This window comes from Lepidochelys kempii, chromosome 3, assembly GCF_965140265.1.
Source record: "Lepidochelys kempii isolate rLepKem1 chromosome 3, rLepKem1.hap2, whole genome shotgun sequence".
NCBI lineage: Eukaryota > Metazoa > Chordata > Testudines > Cheloniidae > Lepidochelys > Lepidochelys kempii.
The window spans coordinates 79,969,100-79,990,081 of NC_133258.1; the positions used below are offsets into that span (position 1 = coordinate 79,969,100).

The following is a 20,982-nucleotide window of genomic DNA, read 5'->3' on the forward strand; positions in this document are numbered from 1 at the left end:
TACTGTATTTAAATATTAGGCCCACCTGCGCTACCACACAGATTTTAACCCAGTTATAATTCTGTTTGTCAGCTTCCACTTTACACAGATCAAAATGTTCTACGGTTAAACTCTGTTTTTGGCTCATAAAATATGCCTGGAATTGTTGAAAGATGAAAGGCCTAATAAGTTTAGTTCAAAATCCTATTCCTTTCCATTAAGTGAATGAATTCACACCATGTTTTGTTCAATGATAACATAAGGCCAAACTGTCTGGGTAGCTGAGCAGCACAATTCCTACCGACTTCAAATGGAGTTTTGGGTGCTCTGCACTTCTCTGTCCCAACATACCTTAAATACGCCACTGCTCAGTGAACAGGCCATGTTTAACAGTGAATTTTGCAACACTTAAGCAACATTACCTACAGCTGTATTTTTGAAAGGCACCACAGGTGTTCCTTGTTAATATTCCCCTTCCTCCCCCCCGCCAAGAGCCTGACCATGTGCAATACAGGTATGATGTCACTTCTAAAAAGTCCTTCATTTGAGTTTTACCTTGTTTTTCTTCATAAAAACTCCAACAAAAGAGGAGACAGACAATTTCGGAGAGCTGTTTAAAGAACTTTCTTCAGAAGAGTGGCCCAATTTACTGACACATACGAATGCGGACCATTTTGCCAGCTACTTTTTAATATTGTGGGTATGATTACTTTAAGTACATAATTTATGCTTCTACTCACTCATAAGTCAGTTCAATTGTTCTTATCAGTAACTTCTGGATAAACATGAACACTCACTTTGTTTTCTTGTGTAACAAGAATACTTGCACCCCCTGGTTTCAAAGGCACTTCTTCCATTGCTCCAAACACATCAGTCTCGACAGAGAAGGTCAGTTCCAGCCCAAGATCACCAATATCATTATCTAAAATCCACTGCAAGTTCTTTGCATACTCTGGATCAATAGATGCCACATCCTGATAATTTACAGGAATACCTGAGAAAATAAAATCAAAATCCACATATTCAGTTTGCCTTAGCCTGCTTGTTCTATGGTAGAAGATTGCCCTCTAGAGAGAGACTGGAATAATGCAAGGATAAAAAAACATTTATAGTCATGATACACCGCAGAATTTAAACTTGCCATATCTTCTGTATTTTGGACACAGCCATAGAAAGTAAAACATGTCCTTTGATATAGACTCTCCTGGTGAACCAAAAAGTTACACACCATTTACTCAAACTACAACAAGTGTACATTCCTGGGACACTGACTCAAGCCTCACTGTGAAGCCCAAGGCTTTCAACCCCATACACCTTCAGCCTCATGAAAATACACCAGTCCAACAGGTGTTTACAACCAGTAAGTTTTACAAAACCAGTTGCTTTAGTATATTTAAAAAATGTCTCTTTTCACTAAAAAGCCGTTTGTAGTTGGAAGAAAAATACTAAGAAAGTAGTTATGGAGATCTTTTATATACTCAGAATAAATTAATTTCCTTGGCTCTTTAGATTTCTTTTTTCTACAATTTCCTATGAGACTTGCTGCTCTTTCAGCAACAATTGTGGTCTAGCTACAAATCATTTTTAGTACAAAAACTAAGTTGTGAAACTCTAAACCAACTTCCAGATTTGCTTTTATAATGTAAAGAGACTGAAAAGCAAAAGTTGTTAGAGGCTCAGCTGAGTACAGAAAGAAGTTTTAGAATTTCCTATTTTTATCCCCCTTCCCAAATACACATCTAAATTACAGCTTACATTTTGCAAGCACCACTGCTAACCTGATCCTTCCCCATCTTCCCCCCGCCGTGAATCCTTGGAGAAAGAGGGAAGATCAACAACTCCTCCAATCTCAGCCCTGGTCACTCCTTGCCTATCACACAGTCATAGCCAGAGCCAAAGAAATTACTTTAATTTTTAGTTCCAGCTTTCTTCTCTGCCGGCACAGTAATGTGAACGAGATTACTTACTAGTAACTATTAAAGAGCTACCTCTGTGCAGTTCACTGCAATGTGTCACCCCTGGTGTCAAGCTACTTTGCAAAACTACATCCACTGGCAGGTGCACAAGAGTTCTTGTGTATGAGTGACATCACCACCTTACTCTACATAAGGAATTACCCCAGTTCCTTCTTCCAAACTACAGTGTCCTGATGTTACTCCACAGCAAAGAGGAAGGGGGGGGGGGGGGTAGCATGGATACAGAGAGTTAACTCTAACCACAGTAGTTACCAGCCTATATGCTTCTCACATATGGGAGTTTAGCAAGCATGGTTCAACCAGGTAGATAGTGGGTGAGAAGTTCTTAGCTAAATATGGACAATTTAACTGCTACACGAAACCAGGCATTGGAGCATGATGCTAAGTCTAAGGAGAAGCACCTGGTGAAAGTGTACACTGAATTCTCAAATGGCTTCTTTGCAAGTCTCCACCAGGGGAAGCCAGCCTAAGATGGGCCACTGACACTGAGGTGATGGTTGTGGAGTGAGTCTTCGAACAAGGCACTGTTTTCCTAGCGAAGGTAATATATGGAACATAGCAACATGTAATCTTGTGGAGAGTGTCTGGTAATAGGTTCTCCCACATGCTGCAAATAACCAATTTGATTATTGAAAGGGCTTAATTTTTTTCCAGGTAAAGCACCCTCATATCTAGTGTATCTGCTTCCCCTGGGTGGGAATGAGGTGTTAGAAAGGAAATAGACTAAGATGATGGAAATCTGAGACTAACTTAGGCATGAAGTTGGGATGCGGCCTCAGGATGATTTTGTCCTTTATGAGCACAGCATAGAGTGGAGTGGTGATCCAAGCACTAAGCTCACTTGCTCATCTTCCTACCAATTACCTCTGCTATCAAGAAGGCCATTTTGATTGATATATGCTTGAGAGAAGCCTGAGCGAGAGGCTCATAAGGAGCGTACCAATAGCTTTACTAGGACAAGATTTAGATTCCATGTTGACAGGGACTCTCTAATTGGCGAGAGGGTGGAACATTTAATATGCCCTTGAGGAACCTGTAAAGTGAAAGAAGGGTTTGTCCTTAACAAAACATTCTGATAAGCAGATATTGGTGCCACATGGACCTTCAGGGAGAGGTGAAGACTACTAAATCCTGAGACTAAGTTTAGAAGGAACTCAAAGATTGAAGTAACTTCAGCTTCAGATATAGCAAAGCCACCCAGACAACAGTGGCCATTTTTATTTATAACATTTCAAAGTAAAAGCTGTAAGAGAATGGCTTGAGGTCATTGAGATCAGGAACTGTTCACATTAGTCCCAAAGTAGCTTAGAAGTTAGATAACAAGTGGAGTGTCTCTATGCTAGGATGAAGAGTCCTTCCTTGCTGTTGAGACAAGAAGTCTGGGGACAGAAGCCAGTGAAAAAGCAGCACCATGGCCAGCAGCAGGAGATCTGGATACAAGTGCTGACAAGACCATGTTGCAGCTATTACTATGATGTTTGCTCTGTCCAATCTGATCTTCCTTATGTGACCCTGGGAATCAGGGAAATGGAAGAGATGTTCTTATGTATCTGTTGAGGTTTGTGAGATCCAGAATGGACCTCAGACATTCACTCTTCTTGGGAATCAGGAAACCAAGGTGTTAAAATCCTTTACCACAGTATTCCTCTGGAAACTCCTTTATGGTTCCCTTCTTGAGGAGGGAATCCACCTCTTCCATAGGACTCTCTCATGAGATGGGAGAGAATGGTGAAGTGGCCTGATGCAGAATTGGATGGAGCATCCATCATCAGTGCTGTTCACTATCCACTGATCCAAAGTAATCGTGCACCAGAAGCTGTAGGAGGAGAAACTAAGCCATTGTCCTTGCACTCAAGTCTGAGGCACCATATGCTGGTCTTAAGAGTGTCTTGTGAGCATACAACTATCTGTGACCAAGGACTTAGCCACTTCCTTCTGTTCCTCCGGTCAAGATTCCAAGATGGGGCTCATGGCATCCCAGAGTGTAACTGCAGAAGGACAAGATGGTTTAGTCATCAGCCATTTGGGAGGTCTAGACATGTAGGCTCTCCTGCCAAAAGCATCCAGCTTACATCCCTCGGTCAGGAGCAGAAAGAGAGGTTTTGTTGCCTCTAACTTTCTCTAATGCTGCAGACACCACCAGGGAATTGGCTGGAAAAAGTTGTTTGATGTCCATTGTTTGCTGGACTGTACATCCTGTCTGCTCACCTGGTCGCAGACAAGGAAGAAAAAGGAGATAGTCAAATAGTTCTGTCATCCTCAACCCATCAAAGAATAAGAGGCAGAGACTACTCCTCACTAGTCTGTACCTGTAATATGTCAAACGGGATTGGATATCTCTGGTGCCATGACCCATTTGCAGCGGACGTGTATCTGACATTCTTCCCAGGAGCCCCTGAAACAGTCTGATTGTTTGGAGTGTAAACAGATGAGGAACCAATTTGGTCTTCAGGAAAGGTACTATCTGTATGTTCCTCCGAAGGGGACTCAGATGGTTACTCTGAAGGAGTCTCATCCCATTCCTTAGATATGGGCAGGTCCTCCTGCACATCTACTGGATTCAGTGGCAGCATCAGTGCTGATGAGGAAGGTTATTTTGGCACTGGATGAATGATAGGTACTATGAGGGCATCAATGCCAAGTGGGGCCCTGGTGCCAGATAGGGCATTGGAACCAGTGCCACAATCAGTGCTGGGTCTTCAGAGTCCTGTATGTATGGCCACATGAGCAGCTGAAGAAAGCCTATGGCAGATTTCCATGACTTCTGGACCTAAGACAAGAGAAGAGGTCCAGTGCCCTGAGATCAATTCTGGGGACCCTGTAAAGTTCATCTCCAAAGGGGTCATAGATATTCAGAGGCACCTGTTGATTGGGACTGGAGGATTAAGTTTCAGTTTAGAGTCAAGCAGTGGAAAAGCATGCTGTAGGGTGGTTATTAGATTCAGACACAGAAAGATCCAAAGTATTATTGGGATCTGAACTGGTTAGAAGTCCAAGTTAACTGGTGCCGAGATGTCCAACTCGAAAGGAGCTTTGAAAAGAGATGAGAGTGGTACCATTTGAGAATTTCTGAGGCAGTTGTGTGTCAGCGAATATAGGAGAGACACAAGAAATCCTCTTTTCTTTTTTGTGTCTCATGAGGAGGTGCTGCTTCTCCTTTCTTTTACCTGAATGGACCTCTGAATGAACCCTTGTAGAGCTGAGACAGTAGATGAACAGAAGGAGTGCCAAATCATCATGTGAGGAGCGGGTGGCAAGATGGGCACTTCTTGTGTTAGCACTGGCGCTAAAGAAACTTTTAAGGTGGTGCCAACTTGGTCTTTGGTGCTAGGTGAAGGATTCATTCCCAGCATGCAACCAAGGAGATTCTGGTCTCAAGTCCATGGCAAAAAGCTGGCACTGATGCCAGAGCAGTAAAACCCATTTTGGGTCCTGCATAAGACAACCTCTGCACTGAGGCTGGGGTCTCTGCACCATCAATTAGCCCAGGCTATCCAGGCTGTAGGCACACTGAGACACTAGATGAGCCTAGTAGGAAATGAAGTCACCCTCATCCAAGACTTCTCGTGCACTCCCCAAAGGACACTGCTTTTCATGGCTCTTCTGCAGCTCAATGCCAGAGACAACATATCCCATAAGGGTACTGCACAGAGGTCCTCAAAGAAGAACAGATGCGTGCTTTTTCCTCAGGGAGGAGTCAAAGACACCAGAGTTCTTAGTTTCCCCATTTCTAAAGAAGAACAGAACAGAACTCCAGCACATTTCTGGGGACTGGAACAGTGCTGTTGCATCTGGGGCAACCTTTGAGACACTAGGGTTCTCCCACGGGAGAAAAACTTGAGGTTATGGTGGACATGGTTATGCTGAGGCAGCTATGGCAGCCATGAGACTCTTATGGAAAAATCCCATAGAATTTAAGGTGGGTGAAACCAAAAGGGTACTATAGAAATTGGTATGAAATTCTTTGGAAACTTGAGCAAGAATAATCTCCTTTCTATTAAGAGTTGTTAGATTCCGAGAGGATAGTTTATAGAAAGGACACAAAACTTACATTCTAAATGATGACTCAAAAATAGTTCCATTGAAAAGAAAAAGAGGGTGAGAAGGTGTCATAAATATAAAGGGAAGGGTAAACCCCTTTGAAATCCCTCCTGGCCAGGGGAAAGCTCCTCTCACCTGTAAAGGGTTAAGAAGCTAAAGGTAACCTCGCTGGCACCTGACCAAAATGACCAATGAGGAGACAAGATACTTTCAAAAGCTGGGAGGAGGGAGAGAAACAAAGGGTCTGTGTGTCTGTCTATATGCTGGTCTTTGTCGGGGATAGACCAGGAATGGAGTCTTAGAACTTTTAGTAAGTAATCTAGCTAGGTATGTGTTAGATTATGATTTCTTTAGATGGCTGAGAAAAGAATTGTGCTGAATAGAATAACTATTTCTGTCTGTGTATCTTTTTAGTAACTTAAGGTTTTGCCTAGAGGGGTTCTCTATGTTTTTGAATCTAATTACCCTGTAAGATATCTACCATCCTGATTTTACAGGGGGGATTTCTTTATTTCTATTTACTTCTATTTTTATTAAAAGTCTTCTTGTAAAAAACTGAATGCTTTTTCATTGTTCTCAGATCCAAGGATTTGGGTCTGTGGTCACCTATGCAAATTGGTGAGGCTTTTTATCCAACATTTCCCAGGAAAGGGGGGGTGCAAGTGTTGGGAGGATTGTTCATTGTTCTTAAGATCCAAGGGTCTGGGTCTGTAGTCACCTAGGCAAATTGGTGAGGCTTTTTACCAAACCTTGTCCAGGAAGTGGGGTGCAAGGTTTGGGGAAGTATTTTGGGGGGAAGGACGCGTCCAAACAGCTCTTCCCCAGTAACCAGTATTAGTTTGGTGGTGGTAGCGGCCAGTCCAAGGACAACGGGTGGAATATTTTGTACCTTGGGGAAGTTTTGACCTAAGCTGGTAAAGAGAAGCTTAGGAGGTTTTTCATGCAGGTCCCACATCTGTACCCTAGAGTTCAGAGTGGGGGAGGAACCTTGACAGAAGGCTACTGCAGCAGCATCAACGAGCCACTACTGAGAAGTAATAAATTTGTCAGGGGAAGGAATGGTTAGTATTGGTGGTGGTAAAAATACAGATTTACTTTGGTGCAATGGGATGAGAACCTGAGTGTGTATGAGGGTGTTTATGGTAAGAGTGGAGTAGTAGATTTTTTTCCGTAGATCTGGCAAGTTTCTTAGTTAAGACAACGTTGCAAATTTATCAAAGTGCGGGGGGAGGGGGGGCAAGAGGGGAACTATTTTCATTCACTGGAAAAACTTCTTAGTCAATCTTTTTCATAAGTTATCAAATCAAGCACCCTTCACTGAGGGATAGAGTTTTAAGTTAAAACCCCGAATGTTTGAATTAGAGTTCACGGATCCACTATGAAGAGATTTTTGTCAGAATTCCTGAAAGGTCTCATACTTCTAGGCTAAGGAACGTAAGTAATTTCAGACCAGAACATATCTAAGAAATTACAAACCTTGGAAAACAAGGTTTAGAATGAACGTGCCATTTCAATATCAACAGGGTGTTATTACATGATAAAACTAATAAACCTGCTGGCTATAATGCCTGTACTTCTGGTCTCTGAACTAAGAATGCTTTTAAAAAGACAATCGAATGCAAAGTGGCAGTGGCCACTAATTATATATTTACACTTGAAAGGGGTTATAGCAGTGGCACTGTAATTTTTTCTTAAGAAAAATCCACAAGTGAGCTTCATATATTGGTTAATAGTGAAGGACGAGCTATTTGCTCCAGTTGATATAGCGCAAAAGTTGCTCTACTAAGATTCCCCGTACAGAAGTACCCAGTATACTTCCATTTTCAACAACTTTAGTATTCCAATCTAAGTCTTTCTTCAGAGAATGCCAGTCATGACATATTGTGCTACAACTCTGATGCAGGCAAAAAAAGACTTACTTTCACATCCACCATTTTTTACCATAGGTCACCAAAGATGAAAGCCTAGTACCTAAGTAACTGTACCACCAAGCCACATCATTTATATCATTTACTGAAATGAATTTGTTGTCTAAAACAGGATTTTAATAGAACCATACCAAGAATATGCTTGTAGAATGACCTTGTGAAGTAAATGTTGACCAGCTGCCTGTGATTCAGAGCTAAACCCAAGATCTGTCCAGCAAATCGAAAGTAGTTCAAGTGATCAGGATTTACAGAAGAGTTGCTGTTTGGCTGGAAGGTTGTTCCTATGAAACAAAAGGGTGCTATTATATTTAGTCATAGTTTTAGCCTGTATCTTACAACTGCAGCCTATATAATTTTTACTGTAATTTGAATCTCTCAAATATATTCAACAGTTGCAATTTGTTCGTAGGACAACAAAAACAAAAACACACCCACACTACCCCCTTTTCAGAGCAATCTATTGTGACCAAAAGCAAAAAAAGCAAAAAGCAAAAAAACAGGATAAAACTTGTAATTACTGATTAAAACTGAAACTTTGATATTTCTTACTGCACATATATATTCTTAACATTTCAAACAAAAACAACATTTCCCAGGGCCAAAGTGTGTGTACCTTCTTCACCTCAATCTACTGAATTTACAAAAATTTGAATATTTTTCAGAAATATTTACATTCTTGCTGGTTTGGAGTTAAAGTATAAAGGCCATCTAGAGCGAATATAAAACACGCATAGCCAAAACTTGGGCACAACTTACAATAGGCAAGGTCTGACACTATGAAAAAGGAGGAGGAAATGTTCCTCTGTATAATTAAAATTTAATTATGTAATTTCAAGTTCTCAGTAACTTTCTACATAATAAAAAGTTGAAGCAAGTTCTCCAGACTTTTAGAATTAGCGTGCATTGTTCAATAGACTATAATTAGAGCCAAACAACTTGCTTAAGTGTAGCTGTACTTACCTGTGGTCTATTTCAAAGTTATTTTTCTTCTACCTAAGTAATCAGCTTGTTTGATTATCTGAAACACTGAAGTAAAAATTTGTTCTGGTTTTTGTGTGTGTTTGTTTTTAGCATATTCTAATTCATATTGTAATTTCTGTACTACATTCAGCAGGACTAAAGTGATTTAGGAAAGAAATGGGTTAAAATGGAATTTTAATAGACAATCAGGGATGACTCTGAATTATGCCCTCATCATAAGGGTAATAATGAGCTACTACATATAAGCCCCAATACCGACAATCCTTATGCACAGGCATCATTTTACTCACATAAGCAGTTCCATGGCTATTCACATGGCTAAAGTTCTGAACATACTTTAAGTGTTTGCAGGATTAAAGCCTAACAGCTCCTCTTCATCTATTAAAGCATGGTGACAGAAAGTTCAGTCTCTCTCACACACCCTCCTAAATCCTTTTTCCCAGCTTTCAGGATGCAACATTTGCTGGCTGGGTTCTCTTTGCAGTTTCCTAAGAAACTGGTAGAAGGAGTGAGACAGACAATCCCTACTGCTGAAGAAAGCTTTACAGCTAGAAGATCTGTTGGGTACCCAAGAGACAAGACGCTAGGCACTGAAGAGCAATTCCAGGGAGATGAATAGCTGTTTTTACTGCAGAAACCAGTTGTGGGGCTGATGTCAAGACGTGATGAAAAACTCCCCATATCCTGCCTGCATCAGCCCAGACATACAAGTAACTGCAAGGGGAAAGACTGCACCCTTTTGCTGCTGATGCATGAGGTATGTCTTCTTACTACCAAGAAAAAGACAGGAAGATTAAACTGGAAAGTCAAAAAGACCTAAAATAGAATTTCTCCACCCATGCCAAAGAAAGAGCAATACTGGCAAGTCAGTCAGCAACACTTCAACTAATAAAAGTTGCTTAGTTCTCAGTTGTAGTTAATGGACAGTGCACACTATTTCTTTAATAGCAAAGGATTTTTTCTGTTCTTTATATCTTAATTGATAACGGTTTGCATTATGAATAATTTATCTGACCTTTTCCTTAGATTATGATCATTTGCTGAAGCAAAATGTAAAGTTAGAAGAACAAGAGATACCAACATACCATCAGCTGACTGGGTGAACAGTGCATAATCTGGATTAACTATCTCATTGGATAAGATATCAAACCATTCACGTACCACACCTTGACCCTACATGTCAAAAGGATAACAATACAGCACAAAGAAATTTAATTTTACAAATAGTTTAACAAAATGAGTAACCAAATATATTTCTTAAGCAAAAGTATAAGAGTATTGTTAAAATTTCATTTAGATTAAAATTTTAGTTAGAATTAGTATAAATGATTTATATGTATATCAAAAAATTGTTTATGAAGGTTTTACCCACCATGCCTTCTTCGCCATGGAATCGCACCGCAATCCCCTGCTTTAGCTTTGCACAATTTGCTTTAAACACAACTTCACAGCTACTCCTAAAAATAGAATCTAAATATGAAACACTAGTTAATTTTATATCTTAAAAGAAAATCACAAAAATATTACGCACTTTATACATGCACTCCTTCTCCTTGTAGTCTAATACCTCTGTGAACCAACAGGATGTCATTTTCATTGACTGGTCTGTGCACCATGTCTGAATCTGGCTGTCCAGAGTGCAAATGTTCATAGAACCACTCACAACGATCTTTAAAGGGCTACAAAACAAAACAGGTGAAAAATGCCCAATGTATTAGTCAATCATACTCAAGGCTAGTAATCAAAGCATTCTGTTAAATTCACTTTAAATATTAAGCTCCAGTAAGGGACTTCATTAAAGAGTAATTAGACATTTCAACAAGATTTCACAAAGGAACTAAAAGCAAAATCAAGCACTAATCCTGAGAAAAGAATATACAAACATTCTGTATAGCTCATTTTTGTATTTGGAAAAGACGACACTTAACAATTCAAGTGCTTATGTCCAGGCACTTTGAACATTAGATCTGTAATTGAATACATTTGCAACCAATTAGCTCACTTTTAAGTTCAATAATGAATTCTCACGAATAATGTTTTCTTTGAAACTATCCTCCACATGGTCTATTTAACATATTAACACAAGCATATGCTTCCATTCTTATTCCTCATTGATCCCCTATGCTAAAGAGGCCATAATCAATAGTACCAGACAATAATAGGACTTTACCGAATACGATGATGGAAGAGGTCTTCGGTAAAAGTGAGCAAATTCAGAATGGTTTTTGGTTGGTTGGTTTTTTTAAGTCAGTTATTTTCTTCAGCTTTGAGAGAAATTCAGTATGTCTGATTTGGTTTTGACCGAAGTTAGGCCCTGATCATACAACAAGTACAGCCATGCTTTTGTAACCAGTTCATGACACCCATGTGACCCAGTTATGTGTTTGTCTTTCAGTACATCACTTCTATCTCACAACCATAGTTAAAATACAATTATGCATGTGCACTTACTATGCTATCTGCATCAGTGCATTCTGGGAAATGTGGGCAGCTCTCTCACACATCTCAGCAGACAGAACGCTTAGAGAAAATGCCAGAAGCAGCATTGCGGGTTAAGTGTTCAGGCAAGGAGGACTGGCCTCACCAGTTACACCGTCAAGCTTTGAAGTCCTTTCCACACAGGACTTGGGGAGATGCACTGAAGATGCATTATTTGAGATGCACTGAAGAAGTGGGTTTTTTACCCACAAAAGCTTATGCTCAAATAAATCTGTTAGTCTTTAAGGTGCCTTGTTGTTTTTGTGGGTATAGACTAACACAGCTACCCCCTGATACTTGACAGGTTATCAACTGTGGCAGCTGACAGTGAACAGAGAGTTGTGGAGACAAATCATGTTTATGGCCAACCATGCTGCTAAGTGGTTACAAACTTATTTAAATTATGTAGCATAGACAGGGCCTTAATGTGAAACTGCTCTGGTTTTTAAGAAGCTGTTTGATGAAAGAGGTTTTCCTCATTTAGGGTACTGATTCTCTGTTTCCTCAATTTAATAAAGGAAAAAGTCTCATAGACCCACCTCCCCTCACAACACCCAAAACCCCCACTGTTGGATTCTCAGAATGTTTTATTGTAGAGTCCCCTGATACTCCAGAGACTATAATGAGAATTACTGACTCAGAAATTCAATATTTTAAATCCTTATTCATATGGTGTTTTGTCCACCATTGCAGGTTTATCTTAAAACTAAAAGTAGAAGCTGTTCTAAGATACAAACAAAAAACCAAATATAACTCTCAATAGAAAAGTCAACACTGTCATTAAAATGACAGCAACAATGAAAGGTATGATTTACAGTAATTCAAAGTACTTTTGTGACCTCTAATCCAATAGCAAATAAGAGCTATGGAAATGGAAACAGCCAGGATTCCCTAGAAATCTATACAAAATGACATTTTTCAGCAGATCTCACCAGAAAGGTAGTTCCATCTTGTTTGACTCATAAGATTCAAACAATTGTGGCGACTGTTAGGGATTTTGCTTAGAACAAAGCCTGACACGAGGTGTGTTCTCTCCCCACTGATCATCACTTGGGGGAAGCAGAACGTGCCTTTACTTGCTTCAGTGGATAGGATACCAGAATACGGGGCTTGGCTGGGTACAATATGGAATAGAATTGAAAATCATCTAGGGCACTGACAGCTAGCACACACCTCACACCCTACCCTGAAAAGTTAGTCACATGGCAATGGACGTGGGTTCATAAACTCTAAGTTCTTAAAATAATTTTTTTCCTTTGTGGACTATGGAGAAGAGGGGAATCCTCTCCAGACCTTTATAACTCTCAAAATACAGAATTTCTTTAAAGAGATTTTTGCTACTCAGGCAGCATGGCCCAGAGCTGGCCTCCATGCCTTCTTAGGATTTGAGCAAATCTTTAGAGAAACTTGTCTAAAGGACCAACAAAAATGGTTTCTTATCATAGGTCTTTCTAATGAGCAGGACTACAGAGAATATTAGGAAATCACCAGACTATCCCCAGGAGTAAAGGTGCTCTCTTGTGCAATTTGTTGAAGATTGAAAGAAACACAAAGTGCTGGCCACAAGCCACCCACCAGCACTCCTAATGCAGACTTGGATAATGATCACATTGCAGCCGATGCTAACATGTATGGCCTTGTTTGCAGCAGTAATACACTGACTGTACTGGGTTTTGTTTCCTGCCCTTTTACTTAACTCACAGGAACACAAAAAAGAAAGAAAGCAATTGCAATAATACCCAAGTTTTTTAACCTCAGATGGCACGTGACAGGTGGTAGGAGGTATACTACAGAGAGTAAGAGTGTCCTGGCAACATATCTGACTGAAGTGAGCAGCCATAGCAGAATTATAAATTGAAGACTCAGACTAATCATTGCGCAGCTACAGGCCAGAAACAGTTGGTCACAATTGTCCTCAAAGTACTTCAGTTATATTTTAAGTGGAAAAGATAGCAGTTAAAAAGTTCACCCTGACAACTATCACAATCTATTTGTTTAAGCTCAAATACTAGAGGTAGTTAACCTCCACTGTTTAGAGTTAATCAGTACTTTATGGCTGTGCAAATGAAAAAAAAGAGTGTTGTATTGAAGATGTAAATAAGCAGTGCTTAACATTTACCTGTGCTTTTATGATGTGCATGAATCTTGACATCAGTTCAGGGCACTCAAGGAGAAAATGAAAGTGGTCAAAAATTATTTTGGGGTTTCTGAAAAAAAAACGTTTTAGGTTGGAAGTTTACTAGTTGCTGGTGCACAGATCTAACCAAAGTCTCATGACAGAAATGAGCATACCTAAAAAGGTATTTTAAAAAGTCTAACAAACCAAAAATGATTACAGGATATTTTCAAGAAACAAGGTCATTGCATAAAGTGTGTTTTCCTGACTCATTTCGCGGGAGGCTTGCATTACCTCACCTCACCTAAAGAGGCTCTTCAGAGAGAGGACAAGGGAGTAGACGGAGCAATCCTCAGAGGAACTATGGGAGCAGCCAAGCATAAGGAGAAGACAAACTAGGCTACATGTTTCATTCAACATTCCTTTTGTGAGTAAACCAAACTCTTGGGAGATGGAGGGTAATTCTGACCGCTCGTGTGGGCTGTGTTTGGAGCAGCGTAGGAAATGGCACCTACTCACAGACCAATAGTTCTAGTTCTTTCTTGACAAGTTTTGGGATACGAAACATACAGAACAGTTGCTTACATACATATTCATTCAAGCCTCGTTCCTATAAACGCTTGTGGACATGCATCATTTATGCACAGGAGTACTTCCACAGAGTGCAATGGGCCTACTAATGTGCATAGTTAGATGTGTATGAATACATGCTAGATCAGGATTGTACCCAGCAACGAACACCTCTGAATCACAATTAAATATGAATTTGTAACTAACATTTTAGTCAAGTAAAAACAAACTTTTGAAGGCCTACCGGTTAACGAAGCACTTAAGAACATTGTCATGTTTGCAGACAAATTCTATAAAACGAGGTGATGTCATCCTGTAATACAAACAAAATATACTTAGTTGTAAATAATTTTTGTTCAATGAAAATAAAACAAATGGAGAATTTAAGATTATACAACAAACCTTGTAATTTTAAGTAAAAAAATCCTATGCAATCCCTGTATCATGTTGAGGTAAAGGATTTTTCAAGTATATAACTAACTAGATATACTATAAGATTAAACACCACCACTGTGGATGCAATGTAAAGCAATCAAGAAGGCAAGAAGAGTCAAAGAGTCATGCAGCCTGACTGGTAACTGCTCTCCTGGGCGTATGATTTATGTTACAGCCTAACTGATCACATGCTTTTTCTGCAGAATTTTTGCTTCTTTCACTATGCAGGTGGGAATACACGCTAAATTGTATCATCCAGTGCATACATCCTTTCTACTATAACGTTAAGAGCACCTAACATCTTGAGTTTATATCTAAATATACAGAGAATGTTAACATTACTATGTTTTTAGTGGAGCTTTTAACTGTTTAAGATAGATCTCAAAAGGTATTAACATCTGAAGATGAACTAAAACATTTAATACAAACACAGATACCAAAGGCTTGTCTACACATACAGAGCTGCAGCTGCACCACTGTAGCACTTAGTGGAGATGCTACCTACATCCCTGGTAGGTACTCTGCCTCCCTGAGAGGCGGTAGCTATGCTGACAGGAGAAGCCCTCCTGTTGACATAGCACTGTCTGCACTGGGAGTTAAGTTAGCATAACTGCGTCGCTCAGGGATGTGGATTTTCCAAACCCATGAGCAATGTAGTTATAGAGACATAAGTCTGTAGTATCGACCAAGCCAAAAGACATTAATATGATCATGACCTTTCACCTGCCCACACCTGAACTCAGAAACCTGTATTTCTCCAGCAAGAGGTGATGACATAAAAGACCTCAAACATTTTAGGGAACTGCATCTTTTACACTGCTTTAGGCTTCTGATTTATCAGTTCTTGCAGGAGAACAGTTCTGGAACTTCCTCTTAACTGCCAAGACCTGAAGTTATTTTAAAATATATTAAATGCTTTTAAAAGTTTTTATGGTTTTAAGCCTACCCTATATCTACATCCAGTATTGTGCTAACCACTGAGTGGCTAAGAGTTTTGTGCAATCATTATAATCCTCACTTAGAGGGGGAACCCTATTTTTAACCTATTTTTCTAGTTTTCTTTAATCTATTTTCCAAAGTATACTCAATATTTAGAAAGAGTTGGAGACTGTAAAAGTTTGACTCCCTTCTCAACTTAAAAAAGAGGACATGTTGCCCGTGTCAAAAAACTTCCATCTACAACTGATCAGCCTTCAATTAATTTTGCTCTGTTGGGAATATCCTCTGGATTCTAATCTAATCTTGTAGAGTTAGACAAGAAGTTTTTTTTTTATTACTCCTACTGCTAAGTATATTTATGAAAGCAGAAACATTTTCTTTTAGATTTGAATTTGTGAAAGAAGTGTTGCATGGACAATACTATTCAATGAAATTCTAGCCTTAGTAAAACTGAGGGAGCAGCAATACAAGCTCTCTTACACTATCCCACTAATACCAACAGTGTTATGCTTCCAGGGCAAGTAGCATATTATCAAGGCAAGTTCAATCCTTTATGTCCAATAGATTAACAAGAAGAGTTCAGTTATAATGGAGACACTTGTCTACTAACTAGGTATTGGACTGCATCCAACGAAGTGGGTATTCACCCACAAAAGCTTATGCTCCAATACGCCTGTTAGTCTATAAGGTGCCACAGGACTCTTTGCCACTTTTATAGGTATTGGACTGAGACCACCAATCTATTTCACATGGGCCATTAGAACAGATGTCATAGGGTAACAGCTTTTTAGTGTCTGCTAACCTGGGACTGAATTCATAATGGGTGTGACCTAGAGATAAAGGTTTTGTACACCATTACAATTCTCTGCAACATCAAGTCAGATGAGTTCTGCCACCGGTGCTTATTTTTGCATGAATGACCGTTCTGATTTTTCTGACATCACAATTATAGTAGCAGTTATGAACATAATTATGTGAAACTAGGGAGGACTTCACATGTGGAATATAAAGTGGAAGTAGTTGAACCCTAGGAGATCACGTTTTCCCACAACTATCACATGTAATAAGACAAAAAAGGCATAAATTACTCAAGATACTCCATGTGAGCAGAATCGCACTGAGAATTTTCATGAGACAGCAGCAACACTAAGAAAAGGAAGGTAAGCTACATTGTTTAGAAGCGTTAGGAAAATAAAATACTTGAACAAATGAAAGAAGCACAGAGCAATCCCTTCATTGTCGTTAGTTTAATGTGTCAGTATTCATATTTTCACAAGAAATCAGACTAATTTTAAAAAATAAAATTTTAGATAATGAGCAGAATCCTCCTTACCCTTGAGGCATCTGACAGGAGCAGCACATATAAAACGCTTGAATGACAGCACTCAGCCTGTTTGCTGTCACTGAGATAACATCCTGGCAATCCGCACAAGCTTCCTGCTTCCTTGCAACATCATATGCTTTAGAATCCCCTGTGTCAGTAGATAGCTTTTCTCTGCTCTCAGTTCCTGCAGCATCAAAGGCAGGCTTAAGAGTATCATCCTGCTGATTTGGCCCTTTCTGCTTTAGTAAAATGGATGTAATGTTGGCAGAGTCTCTCTTGTTTTTCATCAATTCTGTAGCTATTAGAACTAGCCATTCATCTAATGAGTGCCAGAGTAATTCCAGCGGCTGCAACGCACAAGGAAATGACAAAAATGTAATTGGACATATTCGTGAATATTAGAAATAAGATCACACCATAAATAAAGACAAGTACAGCAGGACTTCCATGCAAATGGTGAAGCTGCTGAATTAAATTCTAATAAAGCTTATCTCATAGATGAGTCAAGTACTTGTTCAAGTAAAATCTTTTCACATATCCATACAATAATCTAAAAAACCTACATACAACCGTGGAGAAAGGAACAGGGGAGGGGAATCAAGTAGTAGATAAAGAAGAGATATATGATCACCTGGTGTTTTATACAACTTTAATTTATAACTCTCTCACACATGCATGCTGGTCCAGCAGTTGCTATTACTGACCAGAAGTAGCACTATCCTAACTGCTAGGGTCAGGCAGTGAGACAGATGAAATTCAAGTCTTAACAATCCTGAGTATACTATTTGAAATGTTGGAAGTCTGAACAAGTCTGTTCTTTTTTATATCTAGATCAAGCAAGCTGCTCCAATCAGGTGGACCCTTGCACCTATACAGAGCCCCAGTTAAGTCAACAGGGCTCTATGCAAGCGCACACTAACCATCAACATACAGTTTGCCAGAGCAGGACCAAAATTAGTATTTTTATGAGTAGTTCTGCTAGTATCACCAACATCTCAGTTCATATGGCTAATATGATCATTTCACCAGCTAGAAATAAGTTTATTGGTATAATTATGGAAGTTTCCCCACTGCCCTTTAAAAACCAATCTCATTCACTATTTTGCAACCTGATTCATAGAGCAGTTTAATTTTTGTTGTTTTTTTTGGTTTTGGTTTTGGTTTTTTTACAGGACAAGATATTTAGTATCTATTTTGTTTAAGACCATAGCTCACTAGAGGTGTAACTGAAGAGTATGGATTAAGTAAGGCAGCTTTTGTATGCACCCACGTATTATCAGTTCATCCCCCATCTTAAAAGCATTATTGCAGAGGTACAGTAGAACCCCATTAATCTGGTCAAATTGGAACCGGAACCAGATCAGATAATCCAAATTCTGGAAAAAACAGAAAATGGGAAAATGTGATGCTGCAGCACCATCTAGTGGCCACAGGAGAGATTGCCCACTTCTGATCCTGGAGTCCTGGTTCATCTGGTAAAATGTGTAGAGCCTGTTAAGGGAGGGTCAGTAAACAGGGTTCTGCTGTGCTTGAGAAGTGGGATCTGGACCTCTCCCCTTATAACTTCAGTACTCTGTTCCTGCCACTGACTGATACCTGTTTTCTTTGCACCCATGCTGACAAAACAGCATACGGATGACACTTCTTAGGGGTCACATCAACTGAGTGCTTCAACATAGGAGTCATTTTTACCTCAATTATTTCTCACAAGAGATCAGAAGGTTAGCTTCCCTTCAAGGATGCATGACAGACTTTACCACAAAACAATGTAAGACTTAAATGTTTTAATTAAAAACAAGATTTACTGAATTACAGAAAAATCAGATTAAAAAGTAGCTGTATACATAACATATATACTCAGAAAGACAAATCTAGCCTTGCATTTCTAAAGCGTGCTTTCTCCTAAGTATTTCAGATGCTTATCAGACACCCTTCTTGATTTCTTAGGACTCCTGTTTTTAATTCTCTGTTCCATTATGCCCTTAAGGCATCAAATTGGTATTCCTGGAGGTCTGACCCAAAATTCATTCAGATTGTATTCAGAGCTGTGGTCGAGACAGTTTCAGTTCCTGTTTTCCTATTTCAACATTATAACTTACCAAATGTGAATCCGCCCCACCCACACACACTTCCAAAGCGGTCTACGTTTTATGCCAGCATTAATGACCATGCCTAAGCAGGATGACTTAGTTGAAGTGGTCACCAAGAAACCAACTTCATTGGCTTTTAAAAATGTAGACCTTACACTTCATTCTATAATGGTAAGAATTAATTTAATTCTATTCTATATCCAATATGAATAAGGAAAAAGTAACTGATCTCCATTTTCTCCTTGCGCAAGGGCCTGTACTTGACCTCTCAAGGCCCCTTCCAGTTTTATATTTCTATGATTCTAGCACCTATATCAAACATCCTTTGAGTCACATCATTTTTATTTTGTGTGTCCAGAAAGGCTACCGTTCAGTAACACATGGCACTACCCCTTCCCTTAAACCTATTCATGTTGCTCGTGCAGCACTTTCATTCTCTACTACAGTGGTTCTCAACCAGGGGTACGTGTACCATATTTCAATAATAGTGTACTGTGACACTTTTGTATTTCTATGTCGAATTTGTAAGCAAGTAGTTTAAGTGAGGTGAAACTTGCAGGTACGAAAGACAAATCAGACTCTTGAAAGGGGTACAGTAATCCAGAAAGGTTGAGAGCCACTTCTCTACTGACCTGGAATGCCAGAAATCAAACCCAGCTCTCATGCTGCAGTATACAGCAATACCTTCCAGTCAACTGACAAATGTTTTAGTTTTAACAAGTTTTAGAGCAGGGAACCACTAGTCCATAAAAGCGATAGCCATATGACAACAAAAAATCATAATTTGATTCTAGAAATGAGAGAATCAAATGTTACAGGCTTCTCTGATTAGGACAAGGAGATTATGCAAAGAGGTTCATTAGTACACTGTCATATTTAACAAAACTATCAGAAAAAAATCAAAGACTTCTTAAAAAAATCAGCAGAACAAGAGGATTAAAAACTTAATACAGGCACTGAAGCCTACAGAATACTAAGCCACAATTCAGACATAGCATGTCTAACATTTATTTGTCCCAGTGATCTCTTAGTGTATGTCTACACTACGGAATAAGGTCGAATTTATAGAAGTCGTTTTTTTAGAAATCGGTTTTATATATTCGAGTGTGTGTGTCCCCACAGAAAATGCTCTAAGTGCATTAACTCGGCGGAGTGCTTCCACAGTACCGAGGCAAGCGTCGACTTCCGGAGTGTTGCACTGTGGGTAGCTATCCCACAGTTCCCGCAGTCTCCGCTGCCCATTAGAATTCTGGGTTTAGATCCCAATGCCTGATGGGGCTAAAACATTGTCGCGGGTGGTTCTGGGTACATATCGTCAGGCCCCCCTTCCCTCCCTCCCTCTGTGAAAGCAAGGGCAGACAATCGTTTCGCGCCTTTTTTCCTAAGTTACCTGTGCAGACGCCATACCACGGCAAGCATGGAGCCCGCTCAGGTAACCGTCACCCTATGTCTCCTGGGTGCTGGCAGATGCGGTACTGCATTGCTACACAGTAGCAGCAACCCATTGCCTTGTGGCAGCAGACAGTGCAATATGACTGGTAGTAGTCATCATCATGTCCGAGGTGCTCCTGGCCACATCGGCCAGGAGCGCCTGGGCAGACATGGGCGCAGGGACTAAATTTGGAGTGACTTGACCAGGTCATGCTCTTTAGTCCTGCAGTCAGTCCTATTGAACTGTCTTATGGTGAGCAGGCAGGCGATATGGATTGCTAGCAGTCCCACTGTACCATCTTCTGCGGGCAGGCAAGAGATGTGGATGGCATGCAGTCCTTCTGCACCGTCTGCTGCCAGCCAAAGATGTAAAAGATAGATGGAGTGGATCAAAACAAAAAATAGACCAGATTTGTTTTGTACTCATTTGCTTCCCCCCATCCCCTGTCTAGGGGACTCATTCCTCTAGGTCACACTGCAGTCACTCACAGAGAAGGTACAGCGAGGTAAATCTAGCCATGTATCAATCAGAGGCCAGACTAACCTGCTTGTTCCAATAAGAACGATAACTTAGGTGCACCATTTCTTATTGGAACCCTCCATGAAGTCCTGCCTGAAATACTCCTTGATGTAAAGCCACCCCCTTTGTTGATTTTAGCTCCCTGAACCCAACCCTGTAAGTCATGTCGTCAGT

General features: G+C 39.9%; 1 protein-coding gene across 5 annotated transcripts in view; it reads right to left on the reverse strand.

Moving 5' to 3' along the window:
* The window catches only part of HACE1 (HECT domain and ankyrin repeat containing E3 ubiquitin protein ligase 1), a 91,805-nt gene that overhangs the window by 27,088 nt on the left and 43,735 nt on the right, over positions 1-20,982 (reverse strand). For all 5 annotated transcript variants that reach the window (XM_073336880.1, XM_073336881.1, XM_073336879.1 and 2 more), the window contains 8 exons: positions 16,777-17,114; positions 14,314-14,382; positions 13,503-13,590; positions 10,473-10,584; positions 10,278-10,375; positions 9,991-10,078; positions 8,056-8,205; positions 777-973 (listed from right to left, as the gene is read on the reverse strand). In XM_073336880.1, coding sequence (XP_073192981.1) covers positions 777-973; positions 8,056-8,205; positions 9,991-10,078; positions 10,278-10,375; positions 10,473-10,584; positions 13,503-13,590; positions 14,314-14,382; positions 16,777-17,114 — 1,140 coding nt within the window. The remainder of the gene's footprint in view (positions 1-776; positions 974-8,055; positions 8,206-9,990; positions 10,079-10,277; positions 10,376-10,472; positions 10,585-13,502; positions 13,591-14,313; positions 14,383-16,776; positions 17,115-20,982) is intronic.